The sequence below is a fragment of the Ahaetulla prasina genome, chromosome 4 (assembly GCF_028640845.1).
Source record: "Ahaetulla prasina isolate Xishuangbanna chromosome 4, ASM2864084v1, whole genome shotgun sequence".
Classification (NCBI taxonomy): Eukaryota; Metazoa; Chordata; class Lepidosauria; order Squamata; family Colubridae; genus Ahaetulla; species Ahaetulla prasina.
In genome coordinates, this window is record NC_080542.1 from 70752046 (window position 1) to 70778041 (window position 25996).

At 35.2% G+C, this 25996-nt stretch overlaps 1 protein-coding gene across 5 annotated transcripts in view; it reads left to right on the forward strand.

Annotated features, from left to right (window-relative positions):
* ELMO1 (engulfment and cell motility 1) overlaps positions 1-25996 on the forward strand; it is a 499623-nt gene that overhangs the window by 118239 nt on the left and 355388 nt on the right. For all 5 annotated transcript variants that reach the window (XM_058179684.1, XM_058179685.1, XM_058179687.1 and 2 more), the window contains exons 3-4: positions 6475-6515; positions 7755-7827. In XM_058179684.1, the coding sequence (XP_058035667.1) occupies positions 6475-6515; positions 7755-7827 (114 nt within the window). The remainder of the gene's footprint in view (positions 1-6474; positions 6516-7754; positions 7828-25996) is intronic.

Consider the following 25996-nt stretch of genomic DNA (forward strand, 5'->3'; position numbering starts at 1 on the left):
TGGTCCTTTTAGTGGTGGGATGGATCTTGAGCCCTTAAGTTTGTTGTTTACAAAATTGAAGAAGCCCTGGGTGGATTTAGTGCGTATTAGGTTTTCCTGTTACTTGCTGTGATAACTGATGCATTCTGTCTATATTTGACTTTTGAAGTTAACTATGTAGCCAGTTTTGTTTTTGTGCCAAAGAGGGTTTTTTTTGTCTGAAGCTTCCTTATTGTTATGGGTAATTTATTTTTCCTGATTTTGGGGGTTATTAGTGGTGCATATAGTTTGATGATTCTTTTGATTTCTTGCAAAAAATGTTATAATGGTTTTCGGCAGTGATGCAGCCAGGGAATAGAATTTGGCAATCAAGAGATGAAAGGTCATCAGTTATAAAATCATAATTGGCTTTTCTAAAGTTATACTTTGGAATTTCGTCATTATGATTGTCTATGTGAGGACATAAGTTGAGATAAAAGTCTATCATGCTATGGTCACTGTTGGAAAAGGGTTCTTTTATTTGTAGACCATAAATTGAATTTAAACTGTTGCAGAAGATGAGATCAAGGCAGTTGTTGAGTCTAGCGTTATTAGTTACTAGTTGATTTAGTCCCAGATTAGTTACAGCATTGTACAGGGTTGCATGTATGGGTTCACTTGTACATTTCGTTTAGGGTCCAATTAATAAGAGGTAGATTTAGGTCACCAAGAAAAATAAGAGGGTGTGGGCAGGAGGCTGCCCATGTTAGTAGTGATGTTAGTTTGTTTGCATGTACAAGGTCGTACTCAGTGGCTCTGTAACAGAGTATGAAGTGAATTGTGGTGCTTAGGGAGAGGACACATACAAAGACCTCAGGAAGAGCTAATTCCTGTGTAACTTGAATATTTTTTAGATTTAGGAATTTTTTTATAGACGATAACAACAACACCCTTCTGTGGATTTCATGGTTGGACCTGTACACATGATAGTCTCTTACTGTGGTAATAGAGTCTGGTAGTGATGAATTCAGCCACATCTCGCGTACAAATATAATGTCAAATATAGTCATATTTAGTAGAAGGAGGAATTCTGGTATTTTGTTTTCGAGGCTTTGTGAATTAAATAATTTGCATTTAAGAGATGTGGCGGTGGATTTTGAGGAAGTTAGGGGCATGTATGCCTAGTGTTGGTTGTTGGGATGATGGTTATTGTGGTGTGGACCGTTGTTCTTACTTTTAATACAATCGACATGGTAATCAATGTATAAGTCCATTTCTCCCCGGTTTTGGCACATTTTGAGTTCAACACGTAGTTCATGGGTGTGGATTCTTTGAAGTGTAGATAGGTCAGGCCTTGAGCAAAGTTTGTTATAGTTTGAGTTGCTTCTTGCAATTGAGTTGGTGGTATGAATGAATTTCCTTTTGCTGGTCTCATTTTTGCAAATTACTCTGCAGAAACGTGGGGCCACTCATTCATCACCATATTTAAACTCAGGGCTGTCTTGGAAAACATCAATGCTTTCTTTTGGGGAGATGGATGGTGTCTGAAAATTGCTGATGATGTCGCATATTTTTGTAATATCGTTAGATTCATTTGTGTCCTCAAGTCCAAATAAAATAGCATTGTGATGTTTTTGTTCTTTTTCAATGGTGACTTTGATGAATAAAGAAATTTAATTTGTTGGGTAGGTGGCTGGTTGTGGTAGAAGTTGTTGTTGTTGCTGTTGTTGTTGAGGTTGTTGAATTGGGATAGAATTTTGATGTACTAGATGTTCACTTTTCTGTATTGTATTTATGTTTTCAAGAGATACTAAGTGTGATTCTATGTTGGTAAGGGATGATAGGAAACATGTTTCTATTAAAGGATGATAATTGGGTTTCCATGGTGTTGCTCTTACTGGACATGATACTGAGTTGGTCTAATTTGGGTTTGCATGATGGGCAGAGATGAATAAGTAAATTTGTGAATTTTTGTAGAAATTGGATTATGTCTTCGATATATCCCAAGCATGATTGATGGGCATATGTATTGCACGTGTAGCATTTTATGGTAATCTCATTCTTCTTGGAGGGATCTGTACATAGAAAGCATTTGGATCGGTCATTTGTGACATTGGTAGAAATGTCTTTATTTTTAATTGAGCCATTAGTAGAGATATCTATCTTTTTGTTTGGCTGTTTGCTTAGTTGTTTGGTTGTTTTTTCTTGGCATGGTAGATTTGTGACTCTGATCAATAAAACTAACTAATCAATGATCAGTAACACAATAGATATAATATACACTCTATTCACAGTAATGAATCAGTTAATAAAAGGTCGGTAAACAATGTCACTCTAATCAATTAAACATTAACACTAATTAGTAATAAATCAGTTAATATACATGCTATTCACAGTACTTATTCAGATAGTAATAGATCAGTAAATAATGTAAAACTAATCAATTAATGAATTGTTAATAATTAACTAGACAATTGAATAATCAGCTAGACAATCAGTAAATTAAACAGTGCTAATCAATTAATTAATAGTTAATAATAGAACTTCTCTTATTTAATAACTTTAAAACTTCTATTATTTAATCATTGCTTAATGTAGTAAAGTAGTAAAGTAGAATGAAATGGTTTTGAAGCTTGGAAAGGGTTTTGCAGTAACTGACTTTTACTTCCTTATATAGGTATTGTTGTACTTCTATATGTAGTTACTGATGTCCCTTCTGGAGTGATTTTTTGATGCTGTCCTTTGTGTTGTCTTCCAGTGGGAAGATTTTTTAAATGGTAGTAGATTCAAATCAAATCCAGTTTAAGATGGTGGAGGAAATTTTGGTGGAAGTTTAAATTTATGTGGGAGTTTGAAGGAGCGTTTTAAGGTAATCAAAATCCTCACGGAGTCAGTTAAGGAGAATCAAGGAGAATTACGTTCTTAAATGAGCAGGCTCTTCAGGGAATTCCTATCACAGTGTTTTGGGGAATCCTCATGTAGCCTTCTCTGGGGGGCAATCCTCACAGAGCCTTCTCGGTGCTTTGTGGAATTCCTCTCATGGAGAATCCTTCTCATGGGGAATCCCTCTCACAGAGTCTTTGCTACATTTTGGGGAATCAGCTTTCTCTGAGGGGAATCCTCACAGAGCCTTCTCAGCACTTCAGGGAATCCCTCTCACTGAGCCTTCTCGTCACTTTGGGGGATCCCTCTCACTGTGCTTCAGGGATCCATCTCCCAGTGCTTCGGGGAAATCCCTCTAATGGAGCCTTCTTGATGTGGAGCATTCAAATCGCTTCAGGGAAACTTCACAGAGCCTTTATTGTGCTTCGGGGAAACCCCACAGAGCCTTGGATGTGCTTCAGGGGATCCTCACAGAGCTTTCTTGGTGATTTGGGGAATCGGGTATGGCTACTACTCACAGAGCTGGTGTGATCACTGTCAATTGTCAAGCAATTTGGTTTCAGATTCAGATCACGAAGGTAGGGATGTGGTGGGCATCGGAGGTTGGTAGAGTGTGGTGGGCATTGGAGCAAGAGCCTCAATGCCCTACCTGGTTGCCACCGTCTTGGAAAAGCCTTCCTCAGATAACAGCATTTTGCATACAACAGTTTCCACTAAAGATAATTTTTTAAATTTTTATTAAAAGAGAAAAGCAAAATATAAATTTTGTCATATGATAGAGATTGTTAGGAGAAATGTAGAGGCACTTTAGGATAATATTAAAGTTTTGATATGTTTGTTATTTATTAAAAATACTCTTTACTTTAGGGATATAACAAATATTTCTGAAAGTTAAGTGGCATTCTCATCATGTGTCACTTTATTATATGTATTTCCAAGTTGTGAAACATGAGCAAATGTATGTTTGCATACTATGACAATATTAATCTTTAGAATAGGAATTTTGAGGTATCCCTGGTGTTCTCCTAGCTTGATTGTTTTCTCGCACTGATGACATTAACCTAGTTTAGGTAGAAACATCTGCAAGAAAACAATCAAGCTCAGCGAGTCCAAAGGTCCCCTTATTTCAATCCTGAGCTACAAATATTATCCTTTATTAAAAGGAATTCTAGTCTGCAAAAAAGTAATGTGTGGTTGAAGTAAAAATGGGCTTTAATGTGTGAATTGCCCAGTTCAGCACTGTCCTTTCCATTAGCAGAAAATGATGAATGTGGCATAGAAATGACTATGGCTGGAAACCTCATTTAAACATGTTTCCTAAATGTTATTGAAAAATAATAATAATGGGAGAGAGAGATCATTATCCAAAGGACCCTTTGGTGATGACTGTTTAAAATATGAGATTGCAGGTTGGAATGTAAGATGAGGATAGGAAGTCCTTGATTTGTGACCATTCTTTTAGGGACTGTTTGAAATTATGGGGGTGCTAAAAAAAATGGATTTGCAACTCATGCCTGAAGTTTGGGCCATTGTAGTGCCCACATGGACATGTGATCAACATTTGGGCACTTGGCAGCCTCTCCGTGCTTACAGTTGCAGAGGCATTTCAGCTCCCTCTCCATTTGCACCTTTTGTACCTTCCTTCCCATGCTCTGCAACCTCTACTATCCTAACTTACCTTCATTAAACAAACAATCCTGATTTGTTTCATGATAATTACTGTAACTAAAGTAATTAATTTTTATGTCAATCATTTTTCTTCAGACAACAGCTCTTCTTTTGTTTTCTATAAAAAGCAAGCATTTATGTTTACAGCAGTGCTTTGAATATTGTGACATCACCAAACCAGGCAATATTGTTTTTATCTTTGGGTTCATAATCGAAATAAAAGTAACCATACAGACTTACTAAATAGCAAATTCGCAGTAAACTAGAAGGAGTTCTGTTGAAATGCGAGTATTTTAGGGACCCTTCCTGTAAAAGTAGAAAGTGTTTTATATTTATTATTGTGTGCAGACGCATGCACAAAAACAATGCAAGAAAAAAAGGGGTGTGGTACAGGGTAGAGCTAATTTTCCTAGTCAAAACATATTTTATTCATGATACATGTTACTGGCAGATAATTATATTAGATTGTTTGGATATTTCTTGCCTAATCATTCTAAACACTTGTGTTAAAATATGAAGTTAACTTTAATCTGTCTGGGAATTTAAATAGCATTAGAGAATCATAAAAGTCATTCCAATGCTCCATGCTTAATTGTTTATAATATTATTATTTTTGGTCATAAAATATATTTCTCTCCATCCTGGTTTAGTGTAGTGTGAAAATTTAGACTATGCATTATGGTTCTGCACAATGGCCATGCTGATACAGTTCAATGATGTCTGAAACTATAAATACGGCTTATTTTAAATTTGCCTAGTAATGTCAAATTTGAGCTAAGACTTAGTTGAAATCTTAGTTCTAGATTTGAATCTCCCTCCTTTCAAGACATATGACTACTTCCATTATCCCCAGCCTACATGAAAATGCTGTATCTAGTTGATAGAAATTGTAATCCCAAATATCTTGAGCATCATTGATGAAGACTTCTATAATAAAGTATAATTTTAAAATGTTTAGAATTGTATATTTAATATATGTACATGTGTATGTATATGTGTATACGCATATGCATGTATATATAAATGTACATTTATTTTATTTTATTTATTTATTTTTGTCACAACATCATATAAAAAGAATTATATAGTATATAAACATATATATGAGTAAATATTAGGAGGTATAAGCATCAATATGTATATATAGGAAGAAGAAAAGAAAAAAAACAATAGGACAGGAACGGTAGGCACATTTGTGCGCTTATGCACACCCCTTATGGTCCTCTTAGGAATGGGGTGAGGTCAATAGTAGAAAGTTTTTGGTTAAAGCTTTTAGGATTATGGGAAGAGACCACAGAGTCAGGTAAAGTATTCCAAGCACTGATGATTCTGTTACAGAAGTCATATTTTCTGCAATCTAGATTAAAGCGGTTAACCTTAAGTTTAAATCTGTTGGTTGCTCTTGTATTATTGCAATTAAAGCTGAAGTAGTCTTTAACAGGAAGGACATTACAATAGATGATTCTATGAGTTAGACTTAGGTCTTGTCGAAGGCGACGGAGTTCCAAGTTTTCTAAGCCTAGGATTTCAAGTCTGGTGGGATAAGGTATTTTGTTGTTTTCAGAGGAATGGAGAACTCTTCTTGTAAAATATTTCTGGACTCGCTCAATTGTATTGATGTCAGAGATGTGGTGAGGGTTCCAAACAGGCGAGCTGTATGTGTATGTTCTTGCTTAAGCAGCGGATTAAAGACTTCTAAGGTTCCTTCCAACTGTTATTCTGTTATATATGCATGTTAACTTGCTTTACTTAATTAGGCCATTTAGATCAATATTTTCAACAGAGAATTGATAGCATATATTATCAATCATTACATAAATAAATAAAGATTGATATATCATTAGAATGAAATATTGTAAAAGTACTGATTAACTGAAATAAAATGTATTTCATATTGCAAATGTGCATTGGAGCTGATGTTGCAATAGGCACAAAAATGATATTTGCCCTCTTTTTTATGCTCAGAAAAAGCCACTGACTGCAATCATCAAAGAAGTCTGTGATGGGTAAGTTCTGTTTTTTGACTGTTATTTTTATAATTCCCAAATGCACTGCACATAATAAATTTAATCTTCTTTGTGGTTAATTCAACCATCTCATTTTAAGGAATTCAGACTGCTATTTCTTCATACATTCAGTTTTTTATCTTATATTAAGATGAACATATTTTTTTATTGTATTGGATAAAATGCAAAAATATTACAAGTATGGGCTTCAGCTGCCTTTCTTTAGTTTTGAAAGTGGCCGGGGAGAAAACAACATTATTTATTAAATATATATCCAAAATTTTCCCAATGTGCTATATAGCCCTAAAAGTTATATTAGACAAAGAAAGAAACATAGCTTCTGAGGTTATCCAATAAGCGTTATGTTGAGCTGAAATCTGATGTTTGTGTGTAGCTTTATAAAGCAGGTTTGTTCAATTACCCATAGTTTTGGGATTATTTCACACTATTATAGAGATGGAATCAAGTGGACTCATAGCACTAGCTGTATTCTTGGACTTACATATATTATTCCATTAAATCTTATAGGGATCCATTTGAGAAGTCCAGAGGTGGAAGGTGAAATATTTTAAACATTAATTTATTGCCCAATCTGGCATTAAGAAAAATAGATTTGTTATATGTGATCTTGGGTTTTGTGTTAACTTTATAGAATTGTAATAAGAAGGGGATATTCACTTTCATTTCCAATTTGGGGAGAAGGAGAGGGAGAAGTATACTGTTCAGATCTAACAAACTATAAATCCTGATTTAATATATTTTGAAATGGCCAAGCTATTATGCAGCTGCTGTTGCTGCTGTTGCTCACAGCCTGGGAGTTTCTGCTTTCATGACCAGCACCAATAAGCTTAGATATCTTGATGTTTTGAGCTAGAAACCAGAAAGGCAAGTTCATAACTTTCTTTATGTGAGGATGTGTTGATTGTTTGAGCCACTTAGCCATAGTTGTAGATTCAACTAGTATTTAAACCTATCTCTTCCCAGATCTTTTTAATTCAAACATATGATGTAAGATATGTACAAATTGCATCACCAGTATGAAATCTATCCATACTATTGTTCATTTAGACAGAATGTGGTAAATATCACCTTTAAGGATGATTTGAAAGTTGTTCATGAATTTACCTTTATGTTCTGTTATCAAAACAGTAATTAATTGGTGAAGGGAAGGAAAAAGTTGTTCATAATATTTTCTTTTCTGAACACATTTTACTAATGTATATCTTTGTGTTTTATAAGGTGGTCTCTTGCAAACCATGAACATTATGCACTGCAACATGCTGATAGCTCCAATTTTTATATTACTGAAAAGGTAAATAAGATGATTTCTATTCAATTAATGTGTGGTCTATTAAAATAAGTAATCTAAATCACTCCTAATACAAACAGTGTGGTTCTGCTTAGGAAGCTATTTATGCATAAACTTATCCCCATTTATCCAGAGAGAGTATAGATGATTTACTAATATTAGAAAACATAATTAAACAAATAACATCAAATTTCCTTATTATATTAAAGCCATATAAGTGTCAATGGCAATTAACCTCCAAAGATCTTCTGGAAAACCTAATTTTACCAACTTGCTATTTCTGGGACAGCTCGCTCTCACTTTGAATCAAATTTGATAGAGCCCTGAAATCAGTAAGCTTCTGCAATATCAACCATTCTGTTTTGGCTGAGTTGAGTCTGCCCTGTGTTTATCCCATCTAGTGTGTAAACCATCCTGCATCAAGTCATAAAGTCTGACTTTGCTTCTCCCATTGGGCCCAGAGTAAAGATGTACAACTGAGTGTTATCACATTAGTGATTCAATGGAGCATCTCTAACCACAACTTTAGAAAGTATAAAACCAAAACTCGAGGCACATTTTGACTTTTACCCACTCAGGTAATTGAAAACAAAGTTCAAAGTCCCAATCTCTGAACATAATCCAGAATGATACTCTTAATTGCATATTGAATGCTGCTGAAAAATCTAGAAATATAAGGATGATTGTGCTCTCTCCATCCAAATTTTGCCATAGGACATAAGTGTAACAAGTATGTTTTGTTCCTCTGCCTGAAATCAGTCTGTCATGGACCCAGATAGTCAGATGCCTCTGTAATTGCAGCCCTACCTCTTTCCCCACAATTCCCCTTTGTCCTCACCCCCAAAGGAAGATTCAACAATTGTAGTCCAATTCCACTGGAACAAGACTGGGCTGGACAGCAGACTTTGTTATTCTGAAATACTTGATCCCAAGTGGATTCTCTATCTCATCTTAACATAAAGTTTTATCAGTAGATATTTTGCTCAAATATTTAATTGGATTAAGCTTGTCCAATTTATAGCAATTACTTTTTAATTAACCAAACTTCAGAAGTTTCTTTCCATGGGTTCCAATTATAGTGCCAGTAACGTATTAGTGGAACTAAAGAAAAAGATCTTAAACTTATAACAGTTTCTTCAAAAATATCATGAATGTGTTCATGGATGCTTGTTTTTTTTAAAATATATGTATTACCATGCTATCAGCTTTATTGAAACTACATTTTATTGTAAACTGGCTAGAGTCAGTTAGGTGAGATGGATGGTGTAGAAATGTGGCAAATAGAACAAATAAATAACTATGTCTTTGGATTTTTTTTCTCAAGTCAGTTACATCAATACTAGAGAAGAAAAGGGTCACGGTCTATTTTAATAATTTCAGTGACTTGATCTTCTCATAGTTCTTAAACTGAAGTCCAGGTTTTTAGTATGTTGAGTATGATCTAGACAGATAACAAAAAAAAATATTTCACTGTCCAGTCATGTCCGACTCTAAGGCATGACGTTGTCCAAAGACAATTTCCATGGTCATGTGGTCAGCATGTCTATATGCCAAAGAAGCACAGAATGCAGTTACCTTCTACCGAAGTGGTACCTATTAATCTACTTACATTTGCATATTTTTGAACTGCTATGTGGGCAGGACTGAGGCAGGAACAAGAGCTCATTGCATTGTGTGGCACTTGGCTCTTGAACCTCGGTTATCAACTTTCCAGCTGACAAGCTCAGTTTCTTTAACCCTGATCAATCACACCCCTAATCTCATAAACTAAAACACTACTGGGCTGCCACTTTACTGGGTTGTGTCACTGTAGGGATGTAGATGTTTTTGAATGGAGATGTATGCTGCATGCTGAAAGCCTCTTTAATGAATCATAAATAAAATTTTGTATTTATGCCCGTATTATTTTCTCTGACAATTTTAATAATCAGGAGTGGCAAACTTAACAGTGTCCAGTCATTTCTACACTGCAACCTCAAAAGCCCCAACCATAATTGTTAATGATCAGGGATGCTGGAAACTGTGGTTCAGTAACATCTGGAGGGTTGCAGTTCAATTCCTCATGAATTATCAAGGAGTATCCTTTATGATTTGAAAGATATATTTTAATCTACTTAATTGACACATGTGCAATCCATATTTAACTAGCTTTACTGACCAGAAAATAATAAATATCATCATGACTAATAGCCAGTGAATGCTACAACATTGACCTCTTTTAAAGTAGGCTAAGTTGCTGGCTGCAAATTTGCTTGCTGCAAACTTTGCATTTTATTATGCATTACATCAATAAATATTTGCCTTTATTGGTCCTGAATCAATATTTCATTTTAATGGAGGATCTCATCTCACTGTCCATAATTTTCATATTTTATATATCTGCATAATGTCTTCTGTTAAATATTTGTGGTTCGACTTAAAAGTCTTGGATGTTCTAAACACATGATGGTGGACTTCTGGCAGTGATGTCATCGTGAGCAGGGTGAGGTAACAGACCTCTGTCCCTAAACCCTGAAAAATCTTCACTAAGAGCCCACTTTTAGGGCATTGTCTGTCTTGGAGAGATCGATAAACTAAAGAGGAAGCTCCGTAGGCGCTGGGGGTGGAAAGCAACCACCCGAGTAGTCAGGAGCAGCACTCTTAAACTGGTGAAGAGGAAGTTGGTCTTTATGGCCGGCCTGGAGTGATGACTGCTGCATAAGTGGGAAGCAAAGAGTGAAAAGCAACAGCAACGTTCAACAGAGGAAAACCCTCAGAAGAAGATGAGAGGCATGTGATAAAGAGAAGGTGCGGAAGAGAAAAGGCAGAGAGAGAGTGCCGCAGCGTGTCTGGGAAGGCGGCTATAATTGAGTAAACTGCAGATTGGAGAGATAAAATAGACTGAGCACAGTGCACACCAGTTTGGGGCCCAGATTGAAATCCACAAATTGCAACGATTGGTGAGTGAAAGACTTAAAGAAAAACGAGCTGAGATAATAAAAGGAGATGAAGAGAATTTGAAAACATAAATAAGCACTAATTAGAACTAAAGATTAAAATTTGAAAAGGAAAATAGAGACTAAAAATACTGGCTAATGAAATATAATTTGGCAAAACAAAGGATTTGTGAAATTTGAACTTTGATAGACAAATACTTGTGCAAAACGGAATAGTGGATTTATTGGACTTATAGAAAAGGGGGGGAAAATAAAAAGAGGAGAAGAAGCAGAAGAAGAAATAAGAGGAGCCGTCTGGTGGAATTGTGGATATATTAAAAACTGAGTTTGAAGAGGAAATTGGAAATAAGACTGATGTAATATTTTAACACCTAGGATTAAAAAAAAGGTACAGATGATAAATCAAACAGAACTGAATGAATTATCAAACTGAATTAAGTTGATTAAGTTGATTATTGGATTAACTGGAATAATATTGGATTTATATTGACAACTCTATATTTATATTTATGTTTAGTAAAGAAATATAGTTATAGGTAATCTAAGAAATTAGGAGTATAAAAAAATAGAACTGTATAAATATATGTATTACATAGGGTGATTAAGAACTATAAAAAAAATATAAGTATAACATACATAATAAAGCATTAAGAATAATACACAGAATATTAGACAAGTGTGGGAGAAGAAAGGGGACAATTTCATAAAGAACAATAGAGATACAAAGATTGTAAAAAATAAGATATATTTGTGTATTTAAATATAGAATAATCTTCGTGAAAAATATTTTAAAAAGAGAATACCTAGATACACTTTCTTATATGCAAAGATGGGAGAATTTTGCCCAAACGATAAACATGACAACTACAGCAACTATCATTAAAGTAGGTAAAAAAATAGCAAAAATCCCTTCACCTATTACAGCTTCACCTACAAGTCAAAAATCGACAATGACCGCACTTGGCAAAGATAAATCAGATCCGGCAATGAATCTGCAAAATATGCAAATAATGTTACAAACAATACAGAAAATAATGAATAAAACTCAAGAAGCAACAGCCAACAACCACGAAGAAACAAAAACGCTACATAAAGGATTAAAGACTGAAATTGGTGAAATGAAGGAGGAAATTAAAAACATGAAAGATAAAATTGGTGATATTCAACAAGTATTGCTAGAAAATGAACAAAGAATTCAAAAAGTGGAATCTAAACTAGAGCAAGTTGATAATAAAATAGAAAAGATGGGCTCCAGTGACGTCACCCTCCTGCTGGGTGCTCTAACAGAGCACTCCGTGTTAGAAGATTGTAAAACTCAGTGAAACAGAAAAAAAATCACTGTTCACTGAGTTTAGCATAATCTCTGGGTGAAAGAGGTTATCAGAGTTGTGGAAGAGTGGCAGGTCTGACAGGGGGTTTGCTCTCAAGAGCGAATTTTCCTGGATTTATGACCCCACCGAATTCCACTCCCTCCAACTTCAGCACGCTCCTGTTTTTATCAGGAAAAGGAGAGGAATGTCGCTTCTGCTCTAAAGGACTTATTAATTTGATTGATATTCTAAGCAGACGGGAATTTCACAAGCGTTCGATCTTTGATGAAGAATCAGCACGGCAAGTACCGACTCCCTTTTTGAAACTTGAAACCTTTCTTTGTCTTTGATTAATTGACTTTTAAAATGGCATCTGAAAGTGAAAGTAAAATTTTTAGTACGATGAAGCAGCGTTATTTGTGGATTGTTACAAACGGAGGTTTTTTATACTGAAAGGAGGAAGGAGAGTTATTAAGTTTGAATTCCTGATTCTTTTGAAGACAGAATGGCAGCTAAACCTTTAAAGCCTTCTGGAAGAAGGGAATCTGAACCAAGTCTTGAGGAAATATTGAAAGAACAATTAAAACTTTCTGAAGATAGGCAAAAAGAGATGATGGAGAATTTTAATGCAAAAATAAGAGAAGATATTCTTATGGCAGTTCAAGGACTGAGTAAAAAAATTGAAGGATTGGAAGTGGAAATGCAACAGATCTCTCAGTCAAATAAGCATTTAGAAGACAAAATGAAAGGTGTTCAGAAAAAAGTGGATCAAAATGAAGATCAGGTTGTGATATTACAATATAAACTTATGGAAGGAGCTCTTAGAATTGTGGTATGCAAGAAGAGCGAGGAGAAGACTTAAGAAAATTATATCAGAAGCATTGGCTGAATTTATTGAAGTGGACCCCAAGAGGTAGCTTACCAAATTGATAAAAAATATAGAGTTAATTCTTGGATTGCAAGACAGAGAAAGCTTCCTCGGGACATTGTGGTTTATTTTGTGAAAAGGACTATGAGAAATCAAATTCTGCAAGTTTCATATCAGACAACTTTAAAAATTGGAGAACAGGAGTTGAAGGTGTTGAAAGAGATTCCTTCAAAGATGTTAAGAGACAGGAAGGAATTTGCTTTTTTTACACAAGAACTTAAAAAACATCAGATTCAATTCAGATGGGAGGTGCCAGTTGGACTGACACTATTCTATCAAGGAAGGAGATATAGAATTGACACTGTTTTAAAGGCAAAGGATTTTCTTTCTACAGTTTTGAAAGTCGAAATAGAAGTGATAGACAAACTTCAAGAGACTCAAGAAGGCGTGGTGATCCAAGAGTCTTTATTGCTGCCAGTATTAGAGGAACCACAAGAGCAAAGGGTGACAAGAGGAGCCCTTAAGCGTAAAGAAGAGCAACAGTCTCAAAGTAAAAGTCAGGATCCCAGTATGGAAGCTGTGGGAGGAGCTAGACGGAAGATACCGGAGGAGGAGCTTCCGTTGTCTGCTTCAAAGCTTCAGGAGGCCAGTAATGGCAAATAGAATCTTGTCATGGAATGTTAATGGCTTGAATTCAGCTCAGAAAAGAAGGAAAATATTTCACTACTTGAAACAATTAAAATGATGTGATTTGTTTGCAAGAGACACATATAAAATTATCAGACCAAAAATATTTAATTAATTCAAAATTGGGTAACCATTTTGTTGCATCAGCTTTGGAAAAGAAGCATGGAATTGTTGTATATATCAGGAAGGATATACCAGCTAAGTTAATTGAGGCAGATATTCAAGGAAGATTTATTGCTATTGAACTGGTGATAGATGCAAAAGACTTTGTTGATAGGTATTTATGCACCTAATCAGCAACAAGAAAAGTTTTACAAAATGTTACATGAGAGGTTGACCCTCTGGGATTATAGTTCGTTTATTTTATTAGGAGACTGGAATGGAGTAATTGATACAAGAAGGATAAGAGAACCTCCTCCAAGAAGATACCTATACATGCAAAATTACCAAAATCCTTTTTGAAATGATGGAAGACTTTGAGTTTAGAGATATATGGAGGTTACGGAATCCAGATGAGAGAGATTTTACTTTTTTCTGATAGGCATCAATCTTTTTCACGTATTGATTTTATTTTAATTTCTAATGACTTGCTTTCTAGGGTGAAGAAAACGAAGATATTTCCGAGGTGTTTAACTGACCATAGCCCAGTATGGATGGAATTATTACAAGGGAAAAAAGGTGGTAGAACATGGAGGTTGAATGAAAATCTGTTTAGATATGAGGATAATGTAACTTATTGTAAGAAACAGTTAAAAGAATTTTTTGATTTTAATATGTACAAAGGGACACCTATAGGAACTGTGTGGGAGGCGAGCAAAGCGTTTATTAGAGGGATATTGATTTACTTGGACAATAGGCAAAGGAATAATAAACAAAGGCAGCGTAGGTATTTGGAAGAAGAAATTCAAAGGAAGCAACAGTTATTAATTCAAAACCCACAAGATCATAAACTTAAAGAGGCTATAAAAATATTACAGAGTCAATTTAATATGTTAATGGCAGACCAGGTGGCAACGAATATACAATATGCTAAACATAATACCTTTTATAATGCAAATAAACCTGGGAGATGGTTGGCATATAATTTAAGGAAGAAACAGAAAGCACGTGTCATACAAAAAATAGAATATAAAGGTAAAGAGATATACCAACAGGATAAAATTAAAAAGGCATTCTCAGAATTTTATACTGCACTATATGCAAAAGACAAAATATTGAATAGGGACATTTATGATTATTTGAAAGATTATAAGGTTAATATTCTAACATTAGAACAGAGGAGGAGTTGAATCGGCCGATAGCTACTGGAGAAATAGTGGAGGCAATTAAACAATTAAAATGGGAAAACCCTGGTACAGATGGTCTTACAGCAACTTATTATAAAAACACAGGATGAAATATTAGGCCCACTTAAAGAATTATTTAATCAGATACAATTAGGGTGGGAATACCCCGTCATGGAAAACATCTTTTATTTCACTGATACCAAAAGAGGAGCAAGACTGCTCTAAACCTGGTAACTACAGGCCGATTTCACTTTTAAATAATGATTATAAGATTTTGTAAAATAGTAGCAATTAGATTAATGTTAGTTTTACAACAAAGAATTCATACTGATCAATCTGGTTTTATAAAAGGGAGGCAGATGAGGAATAATGTTAGACAGATTATTAATATATTGGAATATTTGGAAAAGAAGAATACTTCAGCGGCACTTATTTTTTTTGGATGCAGAGAAAGCCTTTGATCGATTGCATTGGGATTTTTTATTTAAATTAATAGAGAAAATGCAATTTGGAGACTGTTTTATTAGAATAATTAAAGCGATTTATGGAGAGCAAACAGCACAGATTATAGTAAATGGTAGTTTGACAGAAGTTATTAAGATTGCGAAAGGAACAAGACAGGGATGTCCCTTATCACCATTATTGTTTGTTTTGACTCTGGAACCATTATTAGATAAAATACGAGAATTAATGAAAATAGAGGGAATTAAGATTAGACAATATGAGTACAAAGTTAGAGCTTTTGCAGATGATGTAGTGGTTACGTTAACGAATCCTATAAATTCAAGTAGATTTTTGTTGGAAGTAATTGATAAATATGGAAAGGTATCAGGATTTAAAATAAATCAGAATAAAACAAAAGTGATAATTAAAAATATGTCTATACAACAGAAACAAAAACTAGAGGAAATGACAGGATTTGAGGTAGTAAAAAAGGTTAAATATATAAGGGTCTATATTAGCTCATCGAACAAGAAACTTTATAAGAATAATTATGACTTGCTATGGCAAAAAGTTCAGAATGATATGAGTGGCTGGAAGAAATTGCAGTTATCCCTATTGGGAAGGATTGCGGCTATTAAAATGAATGTGTTACCTAGATTTTTGTTTCTGTTCCAGATGATACCAATAATTAAAAAGGATAAAAATTTGGAAGATTGGCAGATTGGGATTAATAAATTTATATGGCAGGGTAAAAAGGCGAGGTTAAAATGAAAATAATACAGGACTCACGGGAAAGAGGTGGTTTAAGAATGCCTAACTTTAAACTATATTATGAAGCAGTAACCCTTTCAGTAATAAGTGACTGGTTTAACTTAACAGAGGAAAGAATTTTGAATATAGAAGGTTATGACTTGTTATATGGATCGCATGCGTACTTATTTTATGAAAAAAGTGGATAGGGCTTTTAAGAATCATGTGTTGAGAAGTGCTCTTTATGGTCTGGAAAAATATTCCTATAAATTAGATTACAAGATTCCTATATGGGCGAGCCCTAGACATGCAATAGAGAATATAAATATAGAACAGAAACAGGAAATGATTACTTATAAAGAACTTTTGTATGCTGAAGGAGGTAGATTGCAATTAAAATCATTACAGGTATTAAATGAAGAAGGGAGGAATTATACTTGGTTTCAATATGGGCAAATAAGTGCTAGATGGAAAGAAGATCAAAAATTGGTATAATGCAAAGGAGGAAAATTTAATAAAGCAAATTAGAAATCAGACCCAGGAGCATATAAAGAGATTGTATAATGTGTTGCTTGAAATAGATTCGGAAAAGGATTTGGTAAAGGATTGTATGATAAAATGGGCACAGAATATTCAGGAACCAATAATGTTGGAAACATGGGAGAAAATTTGGGTTAGAAATGTTAAGTTTACACAAGCACAGAATTTAAGGAAAATTTTTATAAGATGTTTTATAGATGGCACTTAGATCCCAAAAAATTATCATGTATGTATCCTAATATCCAAGCGAAATGTTGGAGGTGTGATTGTGATGATGCTACATATTTTCATATTTGGTGGACTTGCAAGAAAATTAAGGTCTTTTGGATAAGAATTTGGTGGATTATTCAAAATGTACTGAAGAAGAAGATAAAGTTCCTGCCACAATTTTTCCTTTTGGGAATTATAACGGATTGTACAGGGATTGAGACTAAATTGATTCTGAATTTAATAACAGCAGCAAGACTGTTGATTGGACAATACTGGAAGAAAGAAGAGATACCTACAATAGAAGAATGGATATTGAAAGTTATTAATTTGGCTGAGATGGCTAAAATCTCAGCGTTTTAAAAGACAATACGCAGGAAAAAATATTTAATTGAATGGAAAAATGGATTGATTATCTACAAAACAGATATCAGATTAAGAAATATCAGATTGCCTTTGAATAATTAGAAAGTTATTTTATGTAATGGGAGGGGTTGGGAGATGAAAAGCTTTGGATGTGGTTATTTGGATTGAAGGAAAATTTTTATAAGATGTTTTATAGATGGCATTTAGATCCCAAAAAATTATCATGTATGTATCCTAATATCCAAGCGAAATGTTGGAGGTGTGATTGTGATGATGCTACATATTTTCATATTTGGTGGACTTGCAAGAAAATTAAGGTCTTTTGGATAAGAATTTGGTGGATTATTCAAAATGTACTGAAGAAGAAGATAAAGTTCCTGCCACAATTTTTCCTTTTGGGAATTATAACGGATTGTACAGGGATTGAGACTAAATTGATTCTGAATTTAATAACAGCAGCAAGACTGTTGATTGGACAATACTGGAAGAAAGAAGAGATACCTACAATAGAAGAATGGATATTGAAAGTTATTAATTTGGCTGAGATGGCTAAAATCTCAGCTTTTAAAAGACAATACGCAGGAAAAATATTTAATTGAATGGAAAAATGGATTGATTATCTAAAAACAGATATCAGATTAAGAAATATCAGATTGCCTTTGAATAATTAGAAAGTTATTTTATGTAATGGGGAGGGGGTTGGGAGATGAAAAGCTTTGGATGTGGTTATTTGGATTGGAAGGGAAAATTTTATTCTATGCTTGGTTTATGTATAACAATACCTTGTGATTGACCCGGGAAGCCGGGGGGGGGAGGGGGGAAGGGGTTTTTTTTTTGTTTTTTTTTTGGGAGGGAGGGGGAAAAAAGGGGGGAAAATGTTTTTGTTTTTTAAAACTCTTTCAATAAAAAAAAAAAAAAGAAAAGATGGAGCAGAAAGCCCTACAATTAAATAATGAGTTAAGTGAATCAATTGCGCATCAGGAAATGGAAAAAGCTTTGTTATTTTTAAGATTTCAAAACATTCCAGAAGAAAAGGATGAAGACTTGGGAGAGAAAATGGCAGAGATATTAGCAGAAGCCTTAGGAAAAGAAAAACTAGAAACAAGAAGAGAATTGGACGAAGTTTACCGAGTATACACAAAATACGCAAGAAGACATAGAAAGGCGAGAGAGGTACATATAAGGTTTTTTAAAAGAGCAACGAGAAATGAAATATACAAACAAACGAGAGGAACCTATAATATACAAAGGTAAATAAATTATAGTATTAAAACAAATACCACACAGAATAAGGGACCAGAGACAACAATACCAATTTCTCACAATACAATTAACAAGATACAAGGTCAGGTTTAGATGGTTAGTACCGGAAAGCATACTCATAACATAGCAGGCAAAAAAATATAAGTAGACACAATTGAAAAAGCGCAGGATTTCTTTGAACAATATTTTGCACAGGAAGAAGAACAGGAAAGTAAGGAGGAACTTGAGAGCAGAAGTCAAGATGAAGAGATACTAGTGGAAATAGAACAAGAAAGAGAAACACAAAAGAGACAAAAAAAAAGAACGGACAGAAAGAGAAGGAAGAAGGCTAGTAACAGATACAAGAAGCACAAAAAAGGCAAAACAAATAAAAAAATGGAGAGGCAATTAAGGTGTTTTTAGTAAACATTAATGTTTTTAACATACCAAGAAAGAGAGCTCAAACCTTCAACAAATTTAAAAAAATAGAAGTAGATGTGATATGTCTACAGGAGGTCCAAATCTCTCCAAGATGGCGCCGACGAAGGCTGCCTCAGTGAAATGTTCTCTAATTGTTTCTTTATTTCTAATTGTTCTCTGTGACTCACTACGGATTTCTTACTCACGAGACCATCTGCTAAAAATTAAGGAACATTTCTTTAAGGAGCAGCTTTCTTTAATCTCACCCCTGCCTGTCTTTACAAACACGGAGGAGATTCTAACACAGGAGGAGGCAATTCCCATGGAGCCATGGATTACTAAAAAAACCAAACGACGGAAACGAAGGAAAAGAGGTAAGCGATCTGGGATCTTAATCAGGCTAAGAACTCGCATTAAAACTCCTCTGCCTTCAATTTTCCTAACAAATATACGCTCACTTGCAAATAAGATGGATGAAATACTCCTCTTAAACAAATACTATTCTGATTTTCGCAATTCAGCAGTCCTATGCTTCTCTGAAACCTGGTTAAATTAATCAATTGAAAATAGCAGCCTGAACATTCCAGGGTTTCAGATTGAACGATTAGACAGGATTCCAGAAACATCTGGTAAAAAGAAAGGAGGAGACTTATGCCTATATATTAATAGAAACTGGTGTCAAGATTTTAATATAATTTACAAATTCTGTGACAACAATTTAGAGACTCTAATTATCAACTGCAAACCTTACTATTCGCCTCGTGAATTTTCCTCATTTCTTCTAATTGCTGTTTATGTCCCACCACAAGCCTGTGTAAACAAGGCATTACGAACTCTAGCTGACCAAATCATGGAGGCTGAAGCCAAACACCCTGGTTCACTGGCCATTATTTTGGGAGATCTAAACAAGGCAAACTTAAGGAAAGAGTTACCAAAATACTTTCAGCATGTCAATTGTCCCACCAGAGGCAAGAATACTCTAGACCATTGCTATACAACACTAAAAGATGCCTATCGGTCTTTACCACGTGCAGCTGTAGGACACTCTGATCATTGCATGATTCACCTTGTACCTGCTTACAGGCAAAGACTTAAAGCCACAAAACCAATAATTAAATCAGTGAAGACCTGGACGGAGGAATCAAAATTAAAGCTACAGGCATGTTTTGACTGCACTGATTGGAATATTTTTACAGATACCTCTGCAGACCTGGATGAACTCACAGATACTGTAACATCATATGTCAGCTTCTGTGAAGACCTATGTGTACCTACAAGGAACTTGCGAATATACAGTAACAACAAACCTTGGTTTACACCTAAATTTAAGCAGCTACGACATTCCAAAGAGGAAGCCTACAGAAAAGGTGATAAAATGCTGTACAATCAGGTCAGAAATGCACTAACAAGGGAGATCAGAGCAGCAAAAAGAAGTTACTCTGAAAAGCTAAAGAATCAGTTTTCAGCAAATGAACCAGCAAACATGTGGAAAACTCTTAAAAATATCACCGGCTATGGCAAACCTCCTTCCCAGGCTGAAGGTAATCAACATCTGGCAGATGACCTGAATGAGTTTTACTGCAGGTTTGAAAGGAACCTACAGCCACCTATCTCCACAACCCCCATCTCAGACACACCAACAACAGCCAAGCCTCCTACAACTGACCCCATTTCATTGGGTTCACAACCCCTAGTGATCACAGAAAAGGAAGTGCAGGACCTATTTCACAGACAAAAGCCAGGAAAAGCTCCAGGCCCAGACAAGATAACTCCTTCTTGCTTAAAAGTCTGTGCTGACCAATTGGCCCCCATCTTCACCCATATTTTCAATAAATCACTAGATATGTGTTATGTTCCTTCTTGCTTCAAACGCTCTACCATCATCCCAGTGCCAAAGAAGCCCACCATCAAGGAACTGAATGACTACAGACTAGTTGTTTTAACATCTGTAGTCATGAAAACCTTTGAAAGGCTACTGCTTTCCTACCTGAAAACCATCACGGATCCGCTGTTAGACCCCTTGCAATTTGCATACCGAGCAAGTAGATCAACAGATGATGCTGTTAATATGGCTCTGCACTACATCCTACAACATCTTGAGTCTCCCAAGACCTTTGCAAGGGTCCTTTTTGTAGACTTTAGTTCAGCATTCAATACCATCATTCCAGACATTCTTCTAACTAAGCTAAACCAGCTACAGGTACAGACTTGTAAGTGGATCACAAGCTTCCTAACAAACAGGAAGCAGCAGGTGAAGCTAAGCAAGATCACATCAAATACCTGTACAATTAGTACAGGGGCCCCCCAAGGCTGTGTGCTCTCCCCACTTCTCTCTGTATACCAATGACTGCATCTCCAATGATCCATCTGTTAAGCTACTAAAGTTCGCAGATGACACAACAGTGATTGGTCTCATTCGAGACAATGACGAATCCGCATATAGACGAGAGGTCGAACGACTAGCCTTGTGGTGCAACCAAAACAATCTGGAACTGAACACACTCAAAACCGTAGAAATGGTGGTAGACTTTAGGAGAAACCCTTCCATACTTCCACCTCTCACAATACTTGACAACACAGTATCAACAGTAGAAACCTTCAAATTTCTGGGTTCTATCATATCGCAAGATCTCAAATGGACAGCTAACATCAAAAACATCATTAAAAAAGGACAACAAAGAATGTTCTTTCTGCGCCAACTCAGTAAGCTCAAACTGCCCAAGGAGCTGCTGATCCAATTCTACAGAGGAATTATTGAGTCTATCATTTGCACCTCTATAACTGTCTGGTTCGGTTCTGCAACCCAACAAGAAAAACACAGACTTCAGAGGATAATTAGAACTGCAGAAAAATAATTGCTACCAACCTGCCTTCCATTGAGGACCTATATACTGCACGAATCAAGAAGAGGGCCGTGAAAATATTTGCAGATCCCTCGCATCCTGGACATAAACTGTTTCAACTCCTACCTCAAACGACGCTATAGAGCACTGCACACCAGAACAACTAGACACAAGAACAGTTTTTCCAAGGCCATCACTCTGCTAAACAAATAATTCCCTCAACACTGTCAGACTATTTACTGAATCTGCACTACTATTAATCGTTTCATAGTTCCCATCACCAATCTCTTTCCACTTATGACTGTATGACTATAACTTGTTGCTGGCAATCCTTATGATTTATATTGATATATTGACCATCAATTGTGTTGTAAATGTTGTACCTTGATGAACGTATCTTTTCTTTTATGTACACTGAGAGCATATGCACCAAGACAAATTCCTTGTGTGTCCAATCACACTTGGCCAATAAAATTCTATTCTATTCTATCAAAGGGGCCGGGATAGCTCAGGCAGTAGAGAAGCCTGTTATTAGAACACAGAGCCTGCAATTACTGCAGGTTCGAGCCCGGCCCAAGGTTGACTCAGCCTTCCACCCTTTATAAGGTAGGTAAAATGAGGACCCAGATTGTTGGGGGGCAATAAATTGACTTTGTAAAAAAATATACAAATAGAATGAGACTATTGCCTTATACATTGTAAGCCGCCCTGAGTCTTTGGAGAAGGGCGGGGTATAAATGTAAACAACACCAAAAAAGGATTACAGAAAATTGCTAGAAAATGTAAAATTAGGGAATTGGCTAGAGGTTAGAAATACTAGATGATGAAAAAAGGTGAAAAGCTTATATATACATGTATATAAATTGGCATGGTATGAAAGAAAATGAATAGTCAGAAGGATAGATAGGATAGAAGATAAGAAATAAGAGAGAATGGGACAAAAAAGAAAAGTTCAATTAAACAAAATGAGAAGGGAAATAAGGATGTAAACATGAAAGGAATAAGGAATTGAAGCTAATGTAAAGAAGGAACATAGGTTCTATGTTAATGTATGTTATGTATTGTTATTCTTTTTTGTTATATGTTTTATGTCAATGTATTGTTGTTCTTTTTTGTTAAAAATTATATATATGTATATGTATATGTCAGCCTCCACTCCAATCTTCATATACTTTTGAATGATTATATCAGTAGATAGAATGTGAAATGTTTATTTCTGTATTATAAAACTATTAAGGAAATGAGATGTATCATACCACCGTACAGGGTAAGGGAAAGGAGCCTATTAAGAGTGTCGGCTGACATAACAGTGGGGGAGGGATGATTAACGACTGAGTGTTATCAGCGCGGGTTTTTCTAACAGACACTGCATTCCTAAGATGACTGACATCTAGAGACCTGTGGAAGAAGATTACCACGAGGGGCCGAGAAGGAGCTGGCATTGGACCAGACCAGCCTGACCTCCTGGAGGAGGAGGGACAATTGGGGGGATATGATATGTTAGCTATATTTTGTCTCAGATCCAACTTAGCTTGGCTGCTATCAAGACTGTAAAAAGTAAAAGTACTTGTCTTTATTCCAAATGAAGTCAAGGTGAATTCTTTCCTAATTATAGTCGGAGGTTGCCTGACATTATATATATATATATATATTTGTTTTCTGAGGTTTTCTGTTTGTGTTTTGAGGTTTTCTAATTTGTTTAATAAGACATTCATCATTGTTTATTGTTTATAGTGATTGCAGCTGTTTCTTCCTTTTTATGCAGTTTTTAACCAGCATTAAAAAGGAAGAAACAGCTGCAATCACTTGTTAGAAGCACAATGAAGCCTGAAGATGACGAATGAGACTTAAAAAGACATTATAGCAGAAAAATAAAGATATATATATATATATATATATATATGTGTGTGTGTGTGTGTGTGTGTGTGTGTGTGTATATACCCGTGATGGTGAACCTATGGCACACTTGCTACAGGTGGCACGCATAGTCATATTGGTGGGCATGCGAGTTTAGCTCCGACACGCATGCGTGCACCGGCCAGCTGATTTTCAGGCCTTCTGAGGCCATCTGCAATAGGGAAGCAAGCTGTTTCCTACCTCCAGAGGACCTGGTGTAGGTGGGGAAGGCTCATTTTTTTCTTCTTCTCTTGCTCTAGAGCCTTTTTAAGAGCCTGTGGGAGTGGCAAAATGGCTTTCCTCACACACACACCCAGAGGCCCTCCGGAGCCTGGAAACAGCCGGTTTGCCAACTTCTGGACCTACAGAAGCCTGGAGAAAGCATAAAATGGGTCTACCGGGCCCACCGGGCCAAAAGCAGGGGGAATGTTATTTGCATAGGGGTGAGGCACATAGGATTATGGGTGTGGGCACGCACACGACCTCCCCCATGCTCCCCTCGCTTTTGGCAACAATTGCAAAAAGGTTCACCATCGCTGTTCTAGATCTTGTTTCTCAAACTTGGCAGTTTAAGAAATACTGAGAGTTGAGGGCACATATCTTAAAGTTGCCAACTTTAAAAACAATACTTTAGATTTTTTGTCTTATTTTTACAATTAATGTATTTAGGTATGTGTGTTTGTTTATTTTGGCATATTTCCCAGCTGAAAATATCCTGTTTTAAATGTGATAATTTATATTAAAGAAAATTTATAATCGGGTTTATTCAGTATTTAAAGTGCAATCTCACTGTAGATTTATATAATGGTATTAATATATTGGATGTCTTGTTTCCAGCCTCTTTTGTAGTAATTCCAAGAATGAAATTTGCCTTTTTAAAACAGCAACACTTAATATGACATTTTCACTATAATTCTAAAATGCTTTTCCAGATCAGTTATTAATTAGCATGGAAGTTTTATTATTTTAATGTATTAAGGAAATTTTATTTCAAATTACACTTGTAATTTTGAGGCCCCATTCATCCAGTTTGGAGAGATCTTTTTGGAACACCTGTCATTCTTTTTTTGATTACCTTATGTCAAACAGATTAATATCACAAGTCAGCTTTGCCTCCTTATTGCTCACAGTTCATTATGGTGAACAATTAAAGAAACTATGGTCTATAATACTTTTGATTCTATTTTTGATTTGAAAACTTTTTATTTTTAGTTCTGTATTTTGTAACTAATATATGTAACTTAGATTACATATAATTTTCTATGTTTTCTCATTTGGTGAAGAACTTTTGGTAAGGATTTTGTCAAAGCTTTAAGAAAATCCAAATAGAAAGTACTGTCTCTGCCAGATCTTCTGTTATGGACACCATTACAAAGCTTTGTCCTCTTTGGTCCCTAGAACCAGCTCCATCAATATTTACCAGAAATTGGTGAAAGATTTTCCATTTTGCATGCCAAATTATTCAAAATGGGTAATATAAGCCTTAAAGAGGCTTAACCTAGTTTAAAACAGCACCCCAAATTATTCACCTCAAACCACTAAAAATAGAACAACCTGTTTCCTCTTTCATATTTGCATAATTGCTCTGGGTTGAAAACCGCAATTTCCAACTATCAATACATAATTAAACTTTGGTGGAGGATCTTAATCTTCTATGCGAATCCCCTTGGAAACATTTATAAAATATTTATATTTATATAAAAATAAATAAAATAAATATACTATAAAACATCCAGGCCAATTTTAAATGTTTTTTTAAAAAAATCATCTTTTCCAAATTCAAATTATTATCTGAATTGTCAAAAGTAGTTTGTAAGGGTATTGACATTTGGTTTATTTTTTAAGGAGACAATTTTAAAATACAATATGTTTTCTCTGATTATTTCTCTGAATGTCAATATCTTTGTCTTGATATTATTGTAGTATTGAGTGTAGAAGTTTATCCATTATCCCAAATGGGAAGAATTTGACCGATTTTTTTCACAGGTTTTATCATCTATTTCATTCTTTACTTTTAAACTGTGAGCTACCCTGAATTGTGTGGAGTTGGGTGACTTCTAAGTTGAATAAAGCAAATAAGCAATAAATAGAAGAATTAGAAGATTGGATTAAGGCTTCAGTGTAATTGTAGAGGCCTGTTGAAACGTCTCTCATTTCATGCTGAGAGTACCTTGCTCATCCATTCATTCAAAATAGCATGTGAAATTCCCTCTGCTGCTTTGAAGATGTCCATGACTCCTGAGTAATCAAGACATTATAGGAATATGTGTCTAAATCAGCTACTCATTCTAAAATATCCCTCATCTCATCCTTTGTTTTGTTTTGCAACTTGGCTGCCATTGTACTGCATATATATCAATACAAAACACTGTCTACC